General features: G+C 47.0%; 2 protein-coding genes across 4 annotated transcripts in view; both read right to left on the reverse strand.

Moving 5' to 3' along the window:
• Positions 1-4,914, reverse strand: part of GPR156 (G protein-coupled receptor 156) — a 48,401-nt gene extending 43,487 nt beyond the window's left edge. For 2 of the 3 annotated variants that reach the window (XM_066599251.1, XM_066599249.1), the window contains exon 1: positions 4,663-4,914. The gene's annotated coding sequence lies outside the window, so the exon portion shown is untranslated. Of the gene's footprint in view, positions 1-917; positions 1,010-4,662 lie in introns of those variants that run through there. The other variant, XM_066599250.1, reaches the window with a different exon arrangement.
• Positions 4,915-11,108: 6,194 nt separating this feature from the next.
• On the reverse strand, positions 11,109-21,915 carry LRRC58 (leucine rich repeat containing 58). Its single transcript, XM_066599253.1, has 4 exons — positions 21,102-21,915; positions 18,271-18,399; positions 17,484-17,761; positions 11,109-16,284 (listed from the first exon to the last, which is right to left on the reverse strand). The coding sequence occupies exons 1-4, from the start codon at positions 21,551-21,553 to the stop codon at positions 16,088-16,090; spliced, it is 1,056 nt and encodes a 351-aa protein (XP_066455350.1). The 5' UTR covers positions 21,554-21,915; the 3' UTR covers positions 11,109-16,087.
• Positions 21,916-22,816: the final 901 nt, after the last annotated feature.

The following is a 22,816-nucleotide window of genomic DNA, read 5'->3' on the forward strand; positions in this document are numbered from 1 at the left end:
TGGAGTATAATATAGGATATACAGTGCTTTTTATGGAGATTCTTTATGTAACCTGTATAATAGAGATGTGGATCTGCCCCGTGTGGGCAGTTACCAGTAATGGAACTATAATAGATGTTGAAGATGCAATCGCATCTCTTCCCCCTATGACAAAACCAGTAGTATGAATGAAGCATTATAGTTGGGGGGCCATGTCACAGCTCTGGCAGTGTATATACTGGAGGCTACAGTATATCCAGTATGGAAGGATGTGGTTGGGGAAGCCTGTAGGACACACGATACGTCGGCTTTGTACATTTTTCAGGAGTTGCCGCTCTCCACATGTGACTGCGGTAACTCTAGACTATGAAGGGCTGCACTGCGGATTCTGCGTAGAGTGTTCTAGATGTAGGAGATTCAACTGAACTTCCACCATACAAAGAGAAGTGGGGAAAGCGTTAAAGCCTATATCATACACTCACTGGATGTACATGCATACAAATGCTTCCACTAATTAAAAGCTTCATCTAGACATGTATCAAAGCTTCATCGCTGGAAAGTTCAGCATCTCACTTTAACGATCTCTGCTTGTCTGCGATTGGCTGTAGATCCATAATTGTCTGCTGTATACTAAATACAATTGTTCCAAACTCTGGGCTGCGGGAAATGTATGGTCAGGATGGGTTTTCAGCCTCTAAACGGAAGTAAGAATGTTCCTATTCACAAGCATTGAAGCACAAACTATATTAGAAAGTTGCAGAACTTCACAAGTTATATTTACAGAATACCACGTTGGCCCTTTAAATCATTACCAGCAGACATAGTGAAATATCCAATAACATTGCAGAACGTCCATTGTCCCGACTCTGAAGGTACGGAAGATTTACTGCGCGGACTTACTGCTCTTTACATTTATTTCAGCGTTTGACGTAAACTACCTGGATAACTGGAGACAGTGAATCCTGGGTATAGGATCAGGAGAATATCTGCATCACTGTAGACCAGTGATAGTTGGGGCTCACTAACACGGGCGTACGCGTCCTGCATACTATGTACCTAAAATACACAGTACAGAACATATACACATATACATGCGTTACTGCTGCTTATGTTAAATCTCTATAGCCTATACTGGTATTACCCACCAAAATAGGAATGAATGGGCTTTTAGCACAGTGCATTACGTGCATGAAAAATATACGTGTAATACGCAGGCAATATAAGCCTATGTGAGCCCTTATAATGTCGTCATATATAAAAACCAGCAGGACAGCATAGACCGCTGCTGTAAGTGAGGCACCAGGCACCTCACACCTCAGTTAGAGGGTATATTCACATGTGACATATCAGTCTGCCCACATCTGAATGGCGTTGTTTCTGCAGTAGATGCAAGTCAGATGTTTTGCAATAAATCTGCCACGTCTATAGCCAGGTTCACATAACCGTATCTCCCAGCATGGGGACTACGAGATATACGCATGCGGCACACAGCATGCAATGACATTATGTACTGGCTGTGTGCCAGACAGCGCCATGTACCATCTTGGCATGTATGCGTGACTAATACCCGTCAAAATACAACATGCTGCAATTTTTGTTGCGCGTGTATTTCACGCAAAACACGTTTGAGCCCGGCCTTACGCTGCTGATTTCTACTTTACACAAATATGCTTCAGTGCTCAAGACATCATGGATGAGAGTGGCCGTATTAGTGAATGTGCAGATACGAGGTGCACTCAAGTTCTAAGCTCTCCTTATTTTTTTTGGGGGGGGGGGGGAATAGGAGCAGATAGAAACATGGGACACATTTTAGAGGACAGGGTCATTCTTCAAGGATGAGTGAGACAGATGGCAGCATCGTCCGTTGCACAGAACCCAAGTGACAACGGCTGGAGTGAGACTAGTCTTCAATATTTAAAATGGCGATGTTTACAGAACAGCGTGTAGTCATCCGTTTTCTTCACTTGTGTAGAATGACAGCCACCAACATTCATCATCAGTTGAGTGAGACATGTGGTAAAGGTGGCACAGGCGTGAAAATGTGTGGTCATGGATGAGGCAGAAAGCCAAATGTCCTGCATTGCAAGAAAACGCCCAGAAAAGTCCACACATGGGGTCTTCCATCAAGACAACCGCCTGCTTATCATGCAGCCGTTATTGAGCGTTTCTTCAGGACAACGTTGAAGGGGTTCCTCATGCGCCCCTCTCACCTGACCTGCACCTACTGATTTTTGGCTGTTCCCAACAATGAAGGACGTTCTCCGTGGTCGCACATTTTTCAGTCGTGCCGCTCTTGCAGCAGTATTTTTCAATGGGGGCTCGGTTGGCAGAGGTGCTGGGAGTGGGATCCGCATCAAACCTAATCAATTTAAAAAACCTGGATAACCTCTTTAACAACACTCATCAGTTGTTCCGCTACAAAGTACAGTACACTGTAAGGCCGGCTGCACACGGCCAGATTTGGATTGCGGAATCCGCGATCGTCACCTGCACAGACAATCCACGGCATTCCGCATCCATTAGCAAGAATACCACATTCGCATGTCTGCTCACACAAACGGAAATAAAAATGCATGTTCCATTTTTGTGCAGATTCTGCTCAGACGGATTCCATTGAAGTAAATGGAAACTGCTCGACCCGCGGCCCTTCCACAATTGACATTTCGGAAAGGTCACGGATTCTGCGTCATCGCATAGCGACGTCGCGGAAAAAGCAGGGTTTTTTTTCTAAATCTGCAGTGCGCATGTCTAATGCCAAGCCATCCAGACCATCCGCCATACAGAGAAATACAGGTACGCGTGGACACCGGCCGGGCGCAGGATCGGATTCAGCTGTGGGATTCCGCATGCGGAATCCAACCCGCGCATGTGCAGCCGGTCTAAGGGAATGGAATTTTAATCCCATTCAATTAAAGTGCAAGTCAGGCCGTGGATTTAAATCTGCAGAATGATCTTTCAGTTGCAGAAAAGCGTTGGATTTTCACCGCATATTTCATTAATTGCAGTGCCGTGAGTGAAATGCATAGTGAAAATTAGTACGAAAATCCACTACAAAGTCATGTGGATTTCTTTGGGGATTTTCATGATATGTGCACATACCCTTAACCCCTTGAGTGGCACGCCCGGAAATTTTCCGGGACGAGTTCCACTGCTCATAGCGACATAGCCCGGAAGATTTCCGGGCTATGTATCACTATGGGAGCTGCAGAGCACAATGCCACAAGCTGTGACAGTGTGCTCTGCCTGTACAGACCCACACAGAACAAAGCAAGGGCTTTGAAAAACCAGCAGAAGATATTGCCGATCTGCCGGCAACCTCCTGCTTTGTTTACAGGTTGCCATAGAGACCATCGGCTTGTCAGAAGCAAGCCGATGGTCTCTGTGGAAGGGGGAGCTTAATGCTTGGCTGTCAGAGGACAGCTAGGTACCAGCTCTTACAGCAGAGATCAAAGAAAACCTCCGATCTCTGCTGTGTTAACCCTTTACATGCGGCAGTCTATGTGACTGCAGCATGTAAAGGGCTGTCACCATCGGACCCCCTGAATGTGATCAGGGGTCCTGATGGGTCCCTGTGGAAGTCCCCTAAAGGGACAAAAAAATAACAAAAGAATTTTAAAAAAAGTTACTAAATTATAAAAAGAAACAAAAAAACACTTGTCTCCCTTTACTTTGTAAAAAAATAAAAAATACAATCACACATGTGGTATCCATGTGTCGTAATGACCCAGAGAAGGAAGTTAATACATTATTTAACCCCTTAATGACATGGCCCCTTTTTTTCTTTTTTCCCCATTTCTTTTTTTTCCTCCGCCCTGTTTAAAAAATCACAACATGTCCCGCAAAAAACAAGCCCTCATATGGCCATGTCAATGGAAAAATGAAAAAGTTATGGCTTTTGAGACGCAACTGCAAAATTAGTTGAAATTCAATGATTAGACCATTTTAAAAAACCTGCCCTGGTGGGCACGACAGGGGGGTAGGAAACCCGCCACTCAAGGGGTTAAAGGGATTTTCAGACCTCGGGAAATTATCGTCTGTACTCTGGATGGAACTTGCTGATAAGTGGGGATCCAACCACTAGGACCCCAACTGATCCCAAGAATGCAGCCCTGGCATGTCCTGAAGGCTGGGCAGTAAAAGACATGCATGTGCACCTCTGCTCCGCTGACTTTAGTGGGACTGCCAGAGATAGCAGAGTTCATAGTGTATGACTTGTACAGCACCAGCAATCCAAATCCCAGAGCAAGGGATGCAGTTTGTTAGTATGTTCCAGGGTTTCATCCTGGCGTATTTAGATGGATCCTTGGGCTGGAAACATGGGCTTCAGTTACTCCGAGACAAACAATGTGTCCATCTGAGCAGCTCTCGGTTCGATTCTGGCATGTGTACCGGAGAGAATAATGTAGACGGTCACGTTATTCTCTCCTAGACAAATGCTGCTCAAACCGAGGACTTATTGGTTCTGTCTTGGGGTTCCATTATACAAGTGAAAGCTGTTTGAGACGACCACTCAAAATTCCAATGATACTGGGTCTTCTAAGGGGGTGGTCCCCTGAAACGAGAGACCAATCTATTGTACACAGAAGACAGGGGAATTAAAAAGCCGTCACAGAAGGATCTGGTGTAGATTGGGGGGGTCGTCTTCTCAGAGATGGTCCTTTAGGGAAGTTTCAATGTACTTACAGTTACGTGGATGCAGTTTTGCTGTCACTTAGATACATTGTTGCACTCCTATAATAAGAGTTCATCTTCTTCTGTACGCGATCCCTCGCCGATCTGCATCCTTTGTCTCCGTTGTATAATGTTACCTCGTCTCCCGCAGGTAATGCGACACCCGCATTGCCCTCTTCCATCCCTCGCATGCAGCGCTCATCACCACATCTAGAATCCCAATTCACCTGCCTGGGTCGTACCCGATTGCCTGCTGGAAAGGGAGTAGCTCAGGTGTTGTTGTTGTCATAGAAACCTGGACTGTCACCCACCTGTCATCCAACTTGTCACTAACTAGTGACGGCCACATTCCAGTTCAGCAGGTCCAGGTTACCAAGTGACCCCTCCGGCATCAAACTCTGCACTGTGACCAACGCTTCCTAAATCTAGGGGACTAAGTGAGGTCAGAGAGGGCAATGTTAGGGGCCACAGGGGAAATTAGTAGGGTTATACCGCCAAGAAATGCCTACTGGAGAATGCCATAGGGCCAATGCCAGGGATTGGGGAGGGGGCACTTATTTTACCAACATCAGAAAATGGCAAAGGATGTCACTCAGCTTTTCACATATCCTGAATGGCATAAATCTTTAGTGTTATGCACTTACTTTCCTCCTTCCCCATCTCTTCTTCTCTAATTGTGTCAGTCTACACTGCATTTCTGGCTTTATATTTATGAAACAGCAGCATGTCCGGGAAGAACAGTTCGAATACATAAATCCAAACATGTCTATGAATTTGGGGTGTTTTTTTTTTAAATTTGAGGGGGGATCTGCAGGACACTGCCCTTTACTAGTTGTTATCATCATTGTGTATCTTTTCATCAATTAAGATACCTTTACAGCGACAATTATCACCAAAGTAATCGCTGGAAACAGCCATATTCAGTGATAGCCGGCCCTTGTAACCACCGGGCACTAAGCAAGAAGTTCCTCACTTGTCAGGAGTCGCTTGGTTTTTTAACTTGCCTAAAACCAAATGACTATCAGGCTGGAAGAGATTTACGGAGCGTCCCACTTCCATTCACTGAATGACCATCACTTCTGTGTGAAAGTATAGGAGGGACTATGCATGTCCTCATAACCCCAACACGGCGCTGTGTGCTGTCTGCGGACTAATACAGACGGTACATGGCCCCAAATATGCTATTGGGCATGGGTCCATATAGTGTCTTTTTTACTGTCATTCCATAATTCCATTGCAGTAATGGCAGCAGCTCCCCTATTTAGCATCTGAATTTCCTGATTGATGAATAGAATGCCAGAACTACAATGGAGATTGAAATACGGGGAAGAACAAAAGGAGCAGGATAACCAGGGAAGGAAAATAATATTGCTTATTAAAGTATATTAATGAGCCATTCGGGGTCTGATTTTATCTGCACATAAGGCCTCCGGCACAATAGCCTTTTTTCACTATATGTAGGTAGTTTTTTAAAAAATGGACTCCACACAGAGAACATACAGATCCATAATATTCTGTGGTGCGACACACAGTGCCGAGTTTATTCACACAAACGTTAATCTGATTCGGAGAAGACTTGCCCATTTAACTCAACGGGGAGAGAAACAAAAACAGATAGTATATGGATGCCGTCTATGTGCAGTCTATATGCTGTTCGTTTTTGTTTTTGTTTTCCTTTTTAAGATACAGAAAACAAGAATTGGGTTTGTTTCAGTTTTTTTGCGGACATGAAAAACGCATGACATATTGAGAAAACTAACACAGATTAAACACAGAGCCCAGATGCAGCTGCACACTTATGAAGAAACATACGTTTTTCTGAAGACCTAACATAGGCTTTTTTTTTTTTTTTTTCTTCACCTAGCCTAACTTGGAAACTGATGAGTGGGATGTTACATGGGTGGTCTCATTAGAGACAACTCCTTTGAGAATATGGTCCCTAGGGTGAACAGCTAATCTCAGCCTGGGTCCTGCCCCCAGCAAACACCTAATTATGCCAGGGGAGCTGCTACCAGCATATATCCTGCCGTGACCATAATGACAGAGCGGCTCTGTGTTCTAGCTTCTAGAGGGGCCACCGCACTCTATGACATTCATATACCTGGTATTAGTGTACCATGTCTCCACCGGAAGTATGGGTGGAGACATGGGTTGGCTACCCTGAGTTGCACGGGACGGCCAGATGATGCCCACAGCATCCACCTGACAGCTGTCCAATCTTTGCTCCTGTCCCCCACTGACAGCAGTCTGTGCCGCTGTCCCATCTGCGCTCCTGCTGACAACTGTGTCTGCTTGTGCTCCCGTTCCCTGGCGATGCCGGAGACGCTGTCTGCCTCCATGCTGACCTTGTATCCACTGATGCCATCCCCCAATGCCCACTGTGTCTGCTGCGCAACCGTCCAGGAGTCGCCGCAGCGTGACTGCCAGAGCCGCATCCAGGAACTGCCCTAGCAGGAGCGGCAGCAGTAGGACTGCCGGGAGCAGCTTCCAGGAGCTGGTCTGCCAGGAGCTGAAGGGGCGGTGGCGGCGCTAATTCCAGGAGCTGCCCGGCCAGGGGCAGGAGCGGCGCTGCTGGAGCCACTTCCAGGAGCTTGGTTCGTTGCTGGCGGGGGGAGTGCTAGAGAACACAGGAGGGCATGTCTGCGGCAGCCAATCTGCAGCTGTGGGCGTTTCTTTTTACTCAGGGCGCCCAACCGCTACTTCCCTGAAGTGATGCAAGGTGGTTTTGTCACAAAAATGCCTCATATCTGCGGGAAAATTGCATGTTGGAGAGCACTTGCACGTGTAAAATTAGCCTGAGGCTGTGTTCACACTTGGTGCATTTTGTTGTGGTTTTCAACCACACCAGAAAACACATGCCTTAAAAAAAACAAACATGCTAGTATTGTTAAAAACCACACGCAGTTTTTTACAACACATGCCTTCTTTGTTGCGGTTTTTAATTGGGGTTGAAAACCGCAACAAAAATGGTGTGTGTGAACGCAATCTAAGACATTGCTCATGCAGACAGCACTAGTTAATCAGAGTATCTGTAGTGGCTTAGACTAATGATGCCTACTAACGCACAGTATATATCAGGTAGTTTGTTTCTTCAGGCCCGGAGCACCACTTTAACGCCTTACTATTATTTAGAGCTCAGCTTGGTGTCACTTTTTTTGTTACATTCTGGAGGCTGAAGACCCACCCTAAGGCCTAATGCCCACAGCCGGATTTCGGCCGCGTAAAATGCGGCGGAAATCCGCGGCGTTTCACTGCAGCTATTAGGTTCTATTGAACCTAATAGCTCAATATACATGCTGGGGAATTCCGCAGCATAAAATAACCCGCGGCGTGTCCTATTTGCTGCGGGTATACACGTGGACAGCTTCCATTGTAGTCAATGGAAGCCGCCCGTCATGCTATACTTCCGCTGTAGCACAGGGGAAGTATGGTGTGAATACGCGCCCCGCCCACCGCCGAGCACGTCATATGACCCTGCGGCGGGTCATGTGACACTGCCGGCGTGTCATGCGGAGGTAAGTATGGAGTCTTTGGGGGGGCGCATAAGGCCTTAGGCTGCCTGTCCACAGGCGGGTTCTCATTACGTTCCCCGCAGCGATAATCCGGCCGTGGGGAACGCAGTGAAAGCTCTCCATCACGTTGCTATGGAGAGCGCTTTCCCCCTGTCCACATGCGGAGAATCATGGCGATTCTCCACTCGCGGCTGGCAAATCGCGGCATGCTGCGATTTGCAGCGATTCTCTGCGGTCAGCCTATCTGTATATATCTCGCAGCTGAGGATTAGTTACCGTGTATCAGTGTAGACAGTTCTCTGTGAGGTAAGCACATCAACAGCACAAATCTCTTTGTTACAATGTATCAGTCTGAAAGCATACAGTTAAGGCCTCTGGGTCAGTACGCTGTCCTTTCTAATACACGAACCGCACACAGACCCATTATAGCCTATGGGGGATTCGCACACTTTTTAAAAAAATGCAGACTGACGGTCCGTGTAAAATAAACCAAAAAGCTCATCGCATCTCCTATTCTTGTCCGCATCACGGAAGAGAATTAGGACATTCAAAGAACGTCCATATATTGGACAGCACACGGACAGGTGAACCTCTCAGTGCAACTCGGACAGACAGCAAGTGTGTCAGAGGCCTAACTAACGTATGTACATAGGCCATGACATGTTTAGATATAACCAGGACTAACATATTGATGAACTACCCTTAGGATAGGTCACTATGTGATCAGCGGGGATTCCGAGCTGCGGACCCCTGCTGATCAGCTTGGATGAGCACTGCGGTCACTCCATACCAAACATAATACAGCATATTTGTATAGAGGCTGTTCTTGGTATAGCAGCTCAGTCCTGGTCACTTGAGCTGCTCTCAGGCCATGTGACCAATGAATGTATCATCTCAGGCCTGAGAATATTGTTTCCTATTTGCAACCAGATCAGAACAGTCAGGGCAACTATGTAATAAGTGTACGCAATACTGGGGTGGGGATGGAGGGTCACTAACCCCACTGCTGCAGCCTTGAGGGGGGGGGGAACAGGAGGGGAAGATATCAGGCCTCTTACTGGAGTGGCGATAACCTGCATATAAGGCCGGTTTCACATGAGCGACAAAATCGTACTATTTTCTCACGATGCGACAGTACTACAAATCGCATGGATGTAGAGCCCGTGCATTCCAATGGGTTCTTTCAGATTAGCGATGTTTTGTAGGCTGCTACATTGAAGAAAAAAGAAATTTGTGGTTGGTTGGCTGAATATTGCCAAGATTCGCGAGGTTCTGTAGCCCATGTTTCCCTATGGATCCTTTCTTTCTGTTGTATTGCATCACACAAAACTGCAGTTTTTGTGCGGTGTGATGCAACTTTTACAGTAGAAATTACTACTGTAAAAGCCCTAAAATAAGCCCTAGCTGTGTTTAAAAAAACAAACAAAAAACAACATCACCTAACAGGCGCTGTCAGCTCCGCCGTGCAGACTTGCTTGTAGTTCTCTGCAAGTGCTTCCTGGTTTGTAGGTTCGAAATGCCCACCTCCAGGAAGTGCTGGCTGTGATTGGTTCATCGAGCGCCACGGGTCAGCCAATCACAGCCATCGCATTGAAAGGCTGTGTGTGATTGATTCATCAAGCACTGCAGTGATTGGTTCTTGAGCGACGTGGGTAGCCAATTACAGCCAGCACTTCCTGGAGGTGGGGATTTTGAACCTCCAAACCAGGAACCACTTGCAGAAAACTACAAGCAAGTATGCTGGAGCTGCTGGGGAGACACGCGGCAGAACTGACAGCGCCTCTTAGGTGATGTTTTTTTTTAAAGGCAGCCAGGGCTTGTATTTCAAGCCCCCCTGAAAATCCCAGCAAAAGATTGCTACAGAGTTTCGATATCGCCGCTGTCCGTGTGAAAGAGACCTCATGTAATAACCATCCTATACGCTGCTCTTTTGGGCCGTAAGGCATGTGTTCAATTCTCAAAAGCCGGTTGCTGTCACTAAATGGAAACAATCTCGTTTGTTGGGATGACGTTCAGCTGACGCCAGAGGGCGCGTGCCGGTGACCAACAGTCCTAGTAATAACCTGCACACAATTGGAACAGATTTTCAGCTCCTTGATAACAATTCAAGGACAACAAACAGGGATCTTGAAAATGTCAAGGTCCAGCAGGTGTTCTGTATATATATTGTCCCAGACCCCCGTCTACACAGGCATACTATGGATGAGGGGCCGCATGCAGATGGACTTGAATTTTTCTCAGAATCGCTGCGGATTTTGCTCTTTGCAGCATGTGAAATCCACCAGACACACAGTCAGATAAACATGTGGTAGGTGTGTGTGACACGTATGTATTTGCGTGTAATGTGCAGAAGATAGAACCCATTGATTTCAACGGGCTTGTTCACATGTGCAATTTGATTGCAAAAAAAAAATGTAATTGCACAGAATCCTCTAGTTTTCTGCCCATTTGTGCAGGAAAAGAACATTTTGAGCTCAAACTAATTAGCCATTTCAATAGCTGAGAGCATCGACTTACGCTTTGCTGTCATGCAGTAAATTCTGCACCAAAATCGACGTCTGTTTGGATTTTGATACAGAATTGAAAATGGCTTAATTCTGCTGGTAATTCACACCAAAGTCTGCATTCAGACAGCTGCATGTTACAGAACAATTGCGTTGTGCGTGAGAAGTCCCTTCGGGTGCGTTCACACCTAGCGGAGTTAATGGGATTTTCCGGAGCTGAAAAAAAATCTGCAGCCATTGTACACCAAAGGCTGCAAACAGTTGGTGCGGATCCTCAGATCCCACTCCTTAAATTGTGGAGGTGAAATCCACAGCAGAGCCGCCCCATATCGTGTGGATTTTGGTGCAGATTTGCTGCAGCATATTGTACTAACGCCGCCACGTGTGAACGCACTCCAAGTGCCCACAGGTAAGATTATTGAAGAAGTCATCAGACCACAAGTCAAAACTACCCAACTTTATTCATCCTGCGGTTTCAGTAGGATAATGACAGAATTCTATCAGTCACGAGTACATTGGGTCTGACAGGTAACACTGGTTGTAAATACCGCCAAAACAGCAGAAACTGAATACGGATTACAGCGCTTCTTGTAGGGGCGAGTAGGGAAGGGAGGGGGGGGGGGGGGGTAAGAGGGGGATGAAGAGAAGATGGGACTTTTGTTTCTTCTTTTCAGAGGGCAGAGTTAATCAACTGGCTTTAAACTTTATGTAATCTGCACGCCGTTCGCGCGACAGATCCAGTATGCATTCTAAAATTCCACATCGTTTTTGCGTTTAGTCTTTTACCTTCCTTGGGTCATGTTATCTGGAAAGGGAAATTTTAGCTTTAATTTAATAAAAAAAAAAAAAAAGGTATTTTAGTTTGCCTTGTCCTGCTTCCCCTCCCATTTAATATTTACACTTATCATATTGGGCTCTAGAACAGATACAGAACGATTCTCCTAGGTAAAAGTCATGCTTTTCAGCCCAAAAAGCAAGGGAGTGAGCTCTATGTATAAAAATACAATCCCACAAGCCATTAACTCCTTCCCGCTCCAGGGCGTACGTTTACATCCTGGCAGCGGGGTACTTCACTTATGATCTTGCGCTATCCCGCAGCGGGAGCCGGCTGCCAGTCATAAGAGATGCACCCCCCACTATCTATGTAGATTGCGGCATGGGAGGGGGTTCACAGAGGGCGTACGCTCCCTCTGTGAAGTTGCCAGGCTCTCGCGATGTAATTGCAGAGAGCCCGGCCTGTTGCCATGGCAACAGGACACCAGACACTGGCGTCCTGTATTCCCATAGCCTGTGATCGCTGTATAAGTGATAAGGCATGGCAGGGCAGTAGCCCTACCAAACCTTATCACACTGATCATCAGTGCAGTGTTGCAAGTCCCCTAGGGGGACACAAAATTGTGTAAGAGTAAAAAAAAACAAAAACCTTTTTTTCATGCTTTTTCTCCATATTAGCATAAAAAAAAAAAGGTGAAAAAAAAATTGAAACCCCAGATATTTGGTATTGTCGCGTCCGTAACGACGTGTACAGTAAGTTGCATATGCTTTTGAGTGTGCAAGGAAAAAAGCATTGAAAACGCTAAAAAAACTGAGGCAAAAATGCTAATTTTTAGTATTTTGCCTCCCTAAAACGCAATAAAAGTGATCAAAAAAGCCGTATGTACCCCAAAATGGTACCAATAAAACCTACAGCTCGTCTCACAAAAAATAAGCTCTCATACAGCTCCGTACATAAAAAAGAAAAAAAAAGTTACAGGACTTTGAATTGACAGCGATTTAGGGAAAAAAAGGATTTCCAAAAAAAGGGTTTTTATTGCAGAAAAGTGGAAAAACCTAAAAAAAAAAAAAAAAAAGTAAGAATTTTGGTATCATTGTAACCGTACCAACCCGCAGAAAAAATGGATTGTCTCATTTGTGCTGCATGATTAACGCTGTAAAAAACAAAACACAAAATCTAGGGCAGAATTGATGCATTTTCTCTCCCTGCCATCATAAATTTAAAAAAAAAAAAAACTAAAAGTTTTACAATATAGTCTATGTACCCCAAAGTGACACCGATAAAAACTACAGTTCGCCACACAAAAAACAAGCCCTTATACGACCGCATTGACTGAAAAATAAAAAAAAGTTATGACTTGATAAATGGAGAAGAAAATCCACCAAAAATCGTTGTGTCCTTAAGCCCAAAATAGGCCATGACCTTAAGGGGTTAATTAGCTTTAATAAATTTCCTGCTTCATCCAGAATGTGTGGCAAACGTGGAATGATACTGTTATAAGTAATCAGTCACATAAGGGCTCTTTAATGAAAGATATTCCATGTGGCTTATTACTGACCAAAGTAGGGAAACCAACAACTGATCTGAAGGCTGCATCCACACGGGCGACACGATTTTGACGCGAGAAAAATCGCAGCGATAGCGCATCGATAAAATATAAGCCCTACCTGTCAGCTCCCTGCAGGTCTTCCCTGAAGCTCCACGGCAGTTGCTTGAAGTCTCCTGCAGAGCTTCTTGGGCGGGACTTTGAAAATTCCTGCCTCCAGGAAGCTCTGCCTCTCATTGGCTAAGCCAGCGATCGAGAACCAATCATTGCCATTCAACGATTGGCTGTGATTGGTTCATGACTGCCATGGCTCAACCAATCCTTTCTGAAGGCAGGGATTTTGATCCTCCAATGCAGGAAGGGCTGGCAGAAGACTGAAGACAAGTGCCGGTAAGAAGCAACTCCAGAGATGACAGCGCTTCTTAGGTATTTTCTTTTCTTGCAGCTAGGGCTTAGACAGTAGGATTCCCTACTGTAAAAGTTGCACCGCACGAAAACCATGTTTTTGTGCGATGTGACAGAAAGGAAGGCTCCATGGGGAAGCATGGGCTAGAAAAAAAACCCGCAACTTATGGCTGTATGCCATGATTTTGTAGTCTCGCACTGTAGCAGGCTACAAATCACTTATATGCAAGATCCCGCAGAAAAGCATGGGCTTCACATACATGGGAGTTGTAGCACTGTCGCATTGCAATAAAGGCGCCCGTGGGGATGCGGCTTCACAATCATGCCAAATGCTGCAGCTGTAAAGCTGGTTTCACACGCAGGAAAAAAAACCCACAGCAAATCTGCACCAAAATAAACAAATTTTGTTGTGGAATTGGCCATAAATCTCTCTTTGCATCGAAATGAATGACATCCACGCTGAAATATTCGTAACCAAGAGAGCATGCTGCTCTAGCAAGATCTGCGCAACTGGAAGCCATGGCAGACTGTTCCTGCTGTTCGTGAAGGCGGCTTGATCAACATTATATTGTACTTAGTTGGGAAACTTCAGTGTAGAATCTGCAGCTACTACATGATGTGTGAGCGCGGCCCTCATCTCAAAGTTCTGATCCAAGCCTTAGAGGCTGGTGATGGCTATAGCTTTACAGTTACATGTGAACAGCGCAGCAGTGCGCATGTGTGACCTCCGCTACATTCGCTATGTGAGCATGCGCACTGCTGCTCCCTTCATATGGGGCATTGCTGGTATACTTTATTCGGATCATTGGGTATCCCAACTGTCAGACCTCTAGTGAGTCAACATTTATCCCTTGTGTAGAGAGGTGTGTGCGCGTGGGAAGGGGAGAGAGAAAGAGTAAAAGGTCTTAAGTAGGCGAACTCCCTCCCGTATGGGATTACTCTACATTTATAGTACAAATATGGCTTAAAAGCTGTTTTTTGCAATATTACTTTTTAATGCTTTTTTCAGAGACTACCATGTTATGATATATCCTTAGGATAAGGCATCAATAGTGATGAGTGAACTTTTCAAAAGTTTGATTCAGTCAAGTTTAGGCAAAAGGTTATATTCAAATTAGTTCAAACTGAACTTCCCTAATCCCCCTGAAACTGGTGTAGAACAAAGAAGAGGAGGAGGAAGATTCTTCAATGAAGGTTTGGTCTAAACAAACTGCTTAAGGTTCAGGTTTGCGTGGAAACAAATTTTTAACAAAGAATCAGTCTGAAACAGGGTTCAAATGTTTCAGTCTGTCGTTCCGGACCCCCACTGATCAGAGGTTTGATTTGATAGTGGTACTTGCATGGGCGCTTCAGCGTTTGCCGGGAACAGAGCCCTACATTGTATAGCAGCTCATTGCTTTTCACTTGAATGTTCAGGCCATGCGACCAATGGCTGTGAGGTCACAGGCAGGAGAAGACACCGAGCGCTCAAGCGAGCTCCACTGCCTCTTCAGTCAGTGGTTTGGTGGGTGTACCAAGCAGCAGACCCCCACTTAACCAACACTGATGACCAATATCAGATAAGTGGGGGTCTGCCGCTTGGCTACAGAACATGCACTCTATCCCTGCCAGAGAAAACTAAGATTCAGGTATATTAGAATTAACGAGCTCCATGGAACAAGTATTCACGCCGGAGTAGAATTTCTATCTTCCGTCTCCCCCTCTCAAATCGAGCAGGATGGGTTATTTGCTGTAGGCTTGTACAGCACTTATGTTCTATTCCATTACTGAAGACCATGCAATGTGCATTGGGAAAATTCTTCTCTAAAAACTTTCACAGTGAGGAGTTTTTGTTTTTAATTTAAAGAGGCAACATTTGTCAGAACCCCAATATTTGCACCTGTCATCATTTGTTACCAAGTACAAGATGGAAGTGGATACCGCTACCATATGGAGACTAGCACCATGTCACTTTTCGTCATGGAGCTGTGATTCTTTAAAAGGCACTAATTAATTTTCGAACTCCTTTAAGTCTTAGTCGGCCATGCCCCTTCTTGGGCTTTCCTTGGCAAATGAGTACTGAAATAATTCAGTGCTAGTCCCCATTTTCACCGACATACAACTTCTAAACAGCACAGACACCACCATCTGCTGAAGGCACATATGAAAGGTCTCCATCTGGAGCGAAGCCAGAAGAGATGTTCTGTTGTAAGTGAACCTGACCCCTAGGGGGCGCCGTGCCTGGAATCCATCAGTCCCAACAATCACTGGCTCAATACATTATAAAACTACTTTCTGCCGTGAATCATCCTTTATCACTTCAGGCCACTCTGACCATTAAGGCAAAGAACAGTCCGGACATCGTGGGATGTGCAGTCTCACAGCAGCCAGAGGTTAGTACTTCTAACCAGCGGTCATGACGATCCTTCGCCAACGTCCAAGTAAAGTGCTAAATCATGGGGATTCTCCCAGGTAAAGAGAGTCCAGCTGTAAGACGTTCTCACAGCATTGACCAGTGCCATGAAAATACTCTGCAACCATCACGCACCAGCGACAAGTTAAGTTTCCTCCTGGTTTTAGGAGGTAAAGGTACAATGGTGCCTGTGGCAGAGGTTAGATCCCGGCGCTGGTAGATTTACACCCACTAGATCAGGGTGAAAGTTTTACTCCGTCCGTGGATCCCTGGAGGCTTCAGATTTAAGTCCATGGAAGGCGTTCAGCCTAGAAGTACTTTCTGCATCCGGCGGGCAGCGACGCTGGCCTCATCTTCAGAGTCGGACTCGCTTTGGGAGGAGATGGAGCTGCAGGGAGACGAGCACTCCGGGGAGCAGAGGTAATGCATCAGCGGCAGCCGGTACTTCCCGCAGAAATCCACAAACTTGATGTGACGCACACAGCTGTCAAAGTACACACCTGTGAGGGGTGAGAAGGGAGGTCAGCAAGGGACAGGAATCATTCACTGCTACTGCCCAGTATCATCCTCCTACACCAGGGGTCCCCAACTCCAGTCCTCAGGGACCACCAACAGGTCATGTTTTCGGGATGTCCTATGGTAACAACACCTGTGGCAATGTCTGAGGCCCTGACAATAATTACATCACCTGTGCAACACTGAGGAAATCTTGAAAACATGACCTGTTGGCGGTCCCTGAGGACTGGAGTTGGGGAACCCTGTCCTACACCACAGATGGGGCTAGCTCAGTGGTTAAAGGGGTTTCCAAACATTAATAGGCATTAACAGGTTTTCAACTATCTATATCTGACCCCACCCACATCAAGGATAAAGGTGAAACAGGACCCAACTGTGGTGAAACTGCAACCAAAGGCACCAACAGCCTCCTCATTGCAGGCATCATGGAGGGGGGGGGGGGGGGGGGGGCAGAGTCCAGTGGTTTATGTAAGACAAATGCTTCTTTACAGCGGTCCCCTTGAATTCTGCTTGGCTGATTCGGGGTCAAACACAGCTAAAGGAGGATGTGAACTAAACCCAAATCACACTCCACCTCAAAGAATGTGGAGTAATTGTGTGCTAGCCATCCTGGGTTACATCCTGTATTATACTCCAGAGCTGCACTCACTATTCTGCTAGTGGAGTTACTCCTGCAGTGACGGGCTGAGTGGGACACAGAGGTTACTTCTCCCTCCACAATGACATTACTTTGTATGGAGCGTTGGCCAAGCATGCGTTATTAACGCCCCAATCATTTCAATGGGGCTTCTGAAACTCCAAAGCCCCTTTCAAAGAGTGGAGATCTAGTGTGCTTGCATGACCAGCGCTCTAGTCAAAAAGTAAAAAAAATTGCAGCATGTTTTAGTTTTATCCATGTTCACTAAAATAGCCCACGAAATCAATGTTCTCTTTTTTGTACACTCCCATATTTTCATGGGCCATGCTACAATTTTTTTTTATTTTTTTTTAAATTTAAAAAACACACATGCATGTTGACCGTGTGAAAGAAGGTGACCTCAATTTGGGCTTCTTGCACACGTCAAAAATGCAGTACATACACAAATGTTTATAAACCCGCAGTAAAATGCTGCATTTCACAGAGCCAAACCGCATCCACTTGTGTGAATGAGCCCCACATCTGCATGTCTCCCGCTGCTCTCACCTCCACACTTGGGGTTGGGACACTTGCTGGCCAGGTCAAGGTATCTCAGCAGGTTCTCAGGCAGCTCCCATGGGCTGTAGGGGATCCCACGGCTCTTGATGGTGCGCCCAGCCAGCTCTAGTAATGAGGGCGGCATGTACGTCAAGTCCCTCACAAATCTCACGACAAGAGGATTCCCGCGCAGGCTGAGCTCCTGCAGACGCACCAGGCTCAGGATCTCACGAGGAAGGTAGGTGAGGAGGTTGTTGTGGAGGCTCAGTGACCGCAAGGAGTGTAATCTGGAAGAAGCAGAGAAACAGGAGGTCAGTGCAGTGTGCCAGACCATCATGATACCCAAAGGTTAAAAGGAATGACCCAGTGTTTTAGGCCATCCATATTAGATTGTGGGGGATCCGACTCACAGCACGCAAAGCCGTTTGAGGGGGCAGCGGTGCTACGGTGGCCCCTGCAACCTCCTCCTCGTTTACATTACTTTGTGTATTTAGTAGGGGCTGCACTGGCTCTTGCCCACTTACTTGAATGGGATGAAGCCAAAATACCCTGCACAGCCGATACTAGATATATGAGGCAATGGATGTGGCCCTACAGTCAGCTAGGAGTAGGGGATCCTGGTCCTCCTCTAGGTGGCGCTCTCCAGACTCACAGTAAACCTATCTAGAACAGGATGGCTTCGCTATCTAAGACAGCAGCTGGGATTACACCGCTGCTGTCCTGATAGACCGGGATTCATGATGTCTTCATGTGCATTGCACCTGGCCGCTGTATAAGGAGGGTGGGGATGACTTACTGTGCCAGCTGAGGGGGGACGCTCTGTATCCGGTTGTCACACAGCACCAGGCAGCTCAGGTATGATAGGTTGGCCAACTCCGAGGGGATGTAGGAGATGAAGTTTCCTCCCAGGTACAGGAACTCCAGGCTGCAATGCAAAGGTTGGACGGATTAAGAGACTCTTCTGTACATGTATGTTTGCCCAACCCCCAAATACATGTGGCATCACCTGGGTACTGCAGTTGGTTCTATGAAGTACAAGGGGAGAGATAGTTTGCGTTTTTAACCCCATGTTGCCAAGACCTAGTGTAGTATTTAAAGGGAACTTGTCACGTCCCCACAGCAACACACAGCAGTAGTTATGGGTAGAGGAGTGTTTTTTTTTTAATTATACACTCCCCCCGTTTCCTAGTTCCAGTGCCATCACCCAGTAAAGATAGGAAGAAAAAGTCAGACTTCCTGTGCAATCTTCACCAGGTGACAGCAGTGGGCCGCAGGAACAGGAGTATAAATAAACACATCACCCTGTAATCTCCCCTAAGAGCACTGTGAAGCAAAACAAAAGCAACCTACTTTATGGTGCTGGGGACAACAGGTTCCTGTTAATAATGCGGCAATTTTTATATTGTACATTTGATGCAGATATGACTCCGCCCACCCCAGATAATAGAGCACTGTCCTGAATAAACCGCGCACACACACACACACACACACACGAGAAAATATAAATAATGCTCTATCAGCTAATCCTCGTGAACAAAGCGTCAGCAGATCGGATCGCTCGCTGCCAGGATCCGGCGCTGCCTTCACCTTTGTACACACTTCACTTTGGACCAAATTAACTTGGAATCAGCATCTGATAGGGGAGGGGTGCAGAGTGCTGCATGCATTAACCCTTTCCAGGAGAGTCTGCAGATCACATTCCAGGGAGATAAGTTCAGCACATTCCCCAAATATCCCAATACGTCAACGACAGGAGGAGGGCGTCCCCAGGTGGATGTGACTGGAACAGCAGCGCCAGGTACAATGAGTTACTATCCCAGGAAGAACTATGGGACAGCGATCTTGTAAGGTTTTCACGTACAGGTCAGTGTGTCCTTGGGGAGATGCGGTTGGAGCTGCCAGGGCCCCCTCATACTAGCCGCCTCAGTACTGAACAGCAGGACAGTCTGGGGCCGCAGCCAAGGAATTCATACGAGGCTCCAGCATCATCCCTGTAATCCCAGACCCCAGGAGCGGGCAGCGACAGGACGGAGCCTGCATGTCACATTCCAGTGCGCCCAGGGTACAGCGGGCAGTGTGGATGTGGTAGTCTCGCTTTACATCTGGCAAACGTACGACCAGAGTCTAAGCCCTGGAAGCAAATCCTAAAATTCCCTGCAAGATCATCCATAGATGCTGCACCATAACTGTGCCAGGGGCATGCTGTGGCAACTGGTATGAATAGTGGCAAATTGGTTTTCTCCGACAAGGTGACCTCCATAGCTCTATGGGAGAATTGCACCTTGCAAAAAAGATTCCATTCACGCAGCTTACAACTATATTAGGAAACAAAGTTGTAATCTCGCTTCCCTGTGTACTCCCAGCCTTTTGTCCATGTCACACAATTCCAGAGTATCCCCTATCTGTACTAGTAATGTTCATGCTGAGCCTCCTGGTTCATTAACAGTGAACCTACAGTGAAGACTGACACAGGAAGAGCGTATAAAAAGAACAAACAAAAAAACCCCAAACAAACGAGGCTTTATATGTTAAACAGGCTGTGAGGGAAGTTGGGTAACAGCTCTGATTAGTTTGTGCACCCCATAATATACTAATATGAATACTGGGCAGAGATTCCTGTAATGTGACAAACCCCCTCCCATTATGAGGTGAATGGTCTTGTGGCACACAGATGGTCGCTGGCACAAAGACACCCAGCAGGTGGCAGGATACCAAGATCAAGTTCCTGCTCACCTGTGCTGTTCACATAACATAAGAGACAACAGGACGCTGAGTACAAGCTGCGTGCAGTAGTAGTGAGAAGTGTTAAACCCGTCATCATTTCATGGGGAACCACAAGTCAAGTCTGTTTAAATTATCGCCCCATGTACATGGTCAAATCAGCCTTAAAAAAATCACCCGGGAGCCGCCCGGATCTTCAGAGCAAAAGCAAATCCTAAAACGATCCTAGTATAAACCTGATCTAATTCTTAAAGGGCCACTTACGATCACAAGTCACTGTAAAGTAAGAGGTCACCCCATGACTGACCCAGCAATATCAAAGCATGCTGGGAGTTGGAGTAGTAGAGCCTATCACTTGGAATCACATTTGAACCCCATAAACTACTTTATGGGGCCCAAAGGCGATGTAACGGGGAGCCGCGTTTCATACTCCCTGGCGCCCCCGTTCCAGTGCCGTTTCCCCTTGAAGTTGGTGTGTGCACAGCGTGACTCTTCTCAGCCGGCTCTGTGCACGCACCAACTTCACATGGCCACAGCACTGGAAAGGGACGCCCGCTGAGTATGAAACAGCTCCCCTGAGCCATATAATGTAATATATGGGGCTCAAACGTGATGATGGGTTCTCTTTAAAGGTGAAACCCACAAAGCAATAGTACTTGTTTGGATAAATAATCGCCCCATGTACGTGATCAAACCCCAAGATCCATTGGAGCCGACCAGATCATCAGCGCACAGTGCAAGTCCTAAGCCGCCATACAGTAGAAGCCCGATCAGGTTACTACTTAAAGGGCCGTAAAGTGGGACAACATCCTATAATCCACCCAGTAATATCCAGCATGCTGGGAGTTGTAGTTATACAGCAGATACCCCCTATAACAGTGCCCTCACAGGGGGCACCATACCTACCTGGTGATGTTCTCGATCTCCGCAGGGATGCTCTTCAGTCGGTTGCCCCCCAGGGACAGAGTCTTCAGGGTCTGCATCTGCAGCAGTTGGCTGGGGAGCTCCTCAAACTGGTTCCCGCTGAAGTTGACCACCTCCAGCCTCATGGCGCCCATCTCCTTGGGCAGAGACGACTCGTCCAGGCGGTTGTTCTTGGCCAGCAGGGTCTTCAGCCGGGTGAGCCCCAGGATCTCGTCCCCTATGTAGGCCAGCCCGTTGTGACTGATGTCCAGGAGGAGCAGCTGGGAGAAGAGCGCCACCGGGGGCGGCAGGACCACCAGGCGGTTGTGGGGCAGGAGCAGCTGCTGCACCTCCCTCCGCCGCTCCTCGGGCACCTGCTCCAGGCTCAGGTTCTCCAGGCCCAGGCGGGGCAGGCTCAGGACGTGCTCGCCCTCGGCGGGCTCCGGGCCCTCCATGGGGGACACTTCTAAGGAACCTTCGGCAGCCACAGTGCAGCCTGTAGTATCAGGGGCCGCAGGCTCCGGCCGCTCGCCCCCCACCCTGTAGGCGCCCGCTCTGGACAGGGGTCTGCTATACGGCGCGGAGTCGGGGGTGAAACTTCAGCGTGATGTTGCTGTAAGGCCGCCCCGGAGAGCCCGCAAGGCGCGCAGCCCGGTCCCTGCAGCTCTCCCCGGAGTCTTATGCAAGTTCCACCGAGCGCAGCCCCAAAACTTGGATACTAGCGCTGTCCTGAGCCGCCGGGTCCACGGAACCTGTATGAAGGAACAGATATACGGGAACGTCCGGGCCGCCGGGGTCATTATACAGGAGGACGGGCGGGGAGGAGCGGGGGCTGTGACGTCAGCGGGGCGGTCATCTGGGAGGAGATACAATGTAACAACGTGACGGCAGAACGTTACTCAGCAGAATCCAGTGTCACGTGACTCCTGCTGCTGCGTAATTCTGACTCAACTCCTGCCATTTATTACATATATAATACTGACTCCTGCCACTTATTATATATATAATACTACAGCCGCTTATCACATATATAGTACTGACTCCTGCCGATTATCACATAATAATACTGACTTTTGCTGCTTATCACATGTACATGTATAATACAGACTCCTGCCAATTATCACATATATAATACAGACTCCTACCGATTATCACATATATAATACAGACTCCTGCCGATTATCACATATGTAATACAGACTCCTACCGATTATCACATATATAATACTGACATCTGCGCTCATCACATGTATCATACTGACTTTTGCTGCTTATCGCATGTACATGTATAATACTGACTCCTGGTGTTAATCCCATACATAATACTGACTCCTGCAGCTTATCACATGTATAATACTGACTCCTGATGATTATCACATCATTCTCGCCCATACAGCTTTCCACAGTGCTGCACCGCCTTAATGTACCTTTAAGGGGGGCGATTATCACCAGAATTCTCACTGAAAACAGCAAACTCAGGCAATAATTATCCTGTGTACATGCGGCTGCCAACAGGACACTGAGCGAGAAATTACTGTCTGTCTGTCGCAATCACTAGAACTAAAATCCAAACAACTATTGGGCTGTGTAAACAGAGGCACTCAATGTTTGAGCAGCCCCTGTTTACTGTGGAGGAGGGTAGAAGGGGATCTTTCTTACCTCTTCACCTGTATTCACCTGAATGACTATCACTCCTATGTAAAGCGAGCCATCCTGTG

The sequence above is a fragment of the Eleutherodactylus coqui genome, chromosome 4 (genome assembly GCF_035609145.1).
Source record: "Eleutherodactylus coqui strain aEleCoq1 chromosome 4, aEleCoq1.hap1, whole genome shotgun sequence".
NCBI classification, from domain to species: Eukaryota; Metazoa; Chordata; class Amphibia; order Anura; family Eleutherodactylidae; genus Eleutherodactylus; species Eleutherodactylus coqui.

Coding starts and splice junctions, on each gene's coding strand:
- LRRC58 (XM_066599253.1), bottom strand. CDS start 21,553: ATGGAGGGCCCGGAGCCCGCCGAGGGCGAGCACGTCCTGAGCCTGCCC. Junction 17,762..18,270: donor GTCCCCCCTCAGCTGGCACA/GTAAGTCATCCC, acceptor TGCTTCTTCCAG/ATTACACTCCTTGCGGTCAC. Junction 16,285..17,483: donor TCCCAACCCCAAGTGTGGAG/GTGAGAGCAGCG, acceptor CACCCCTCACAG/GTGTGTACTTTGACAGCTGT.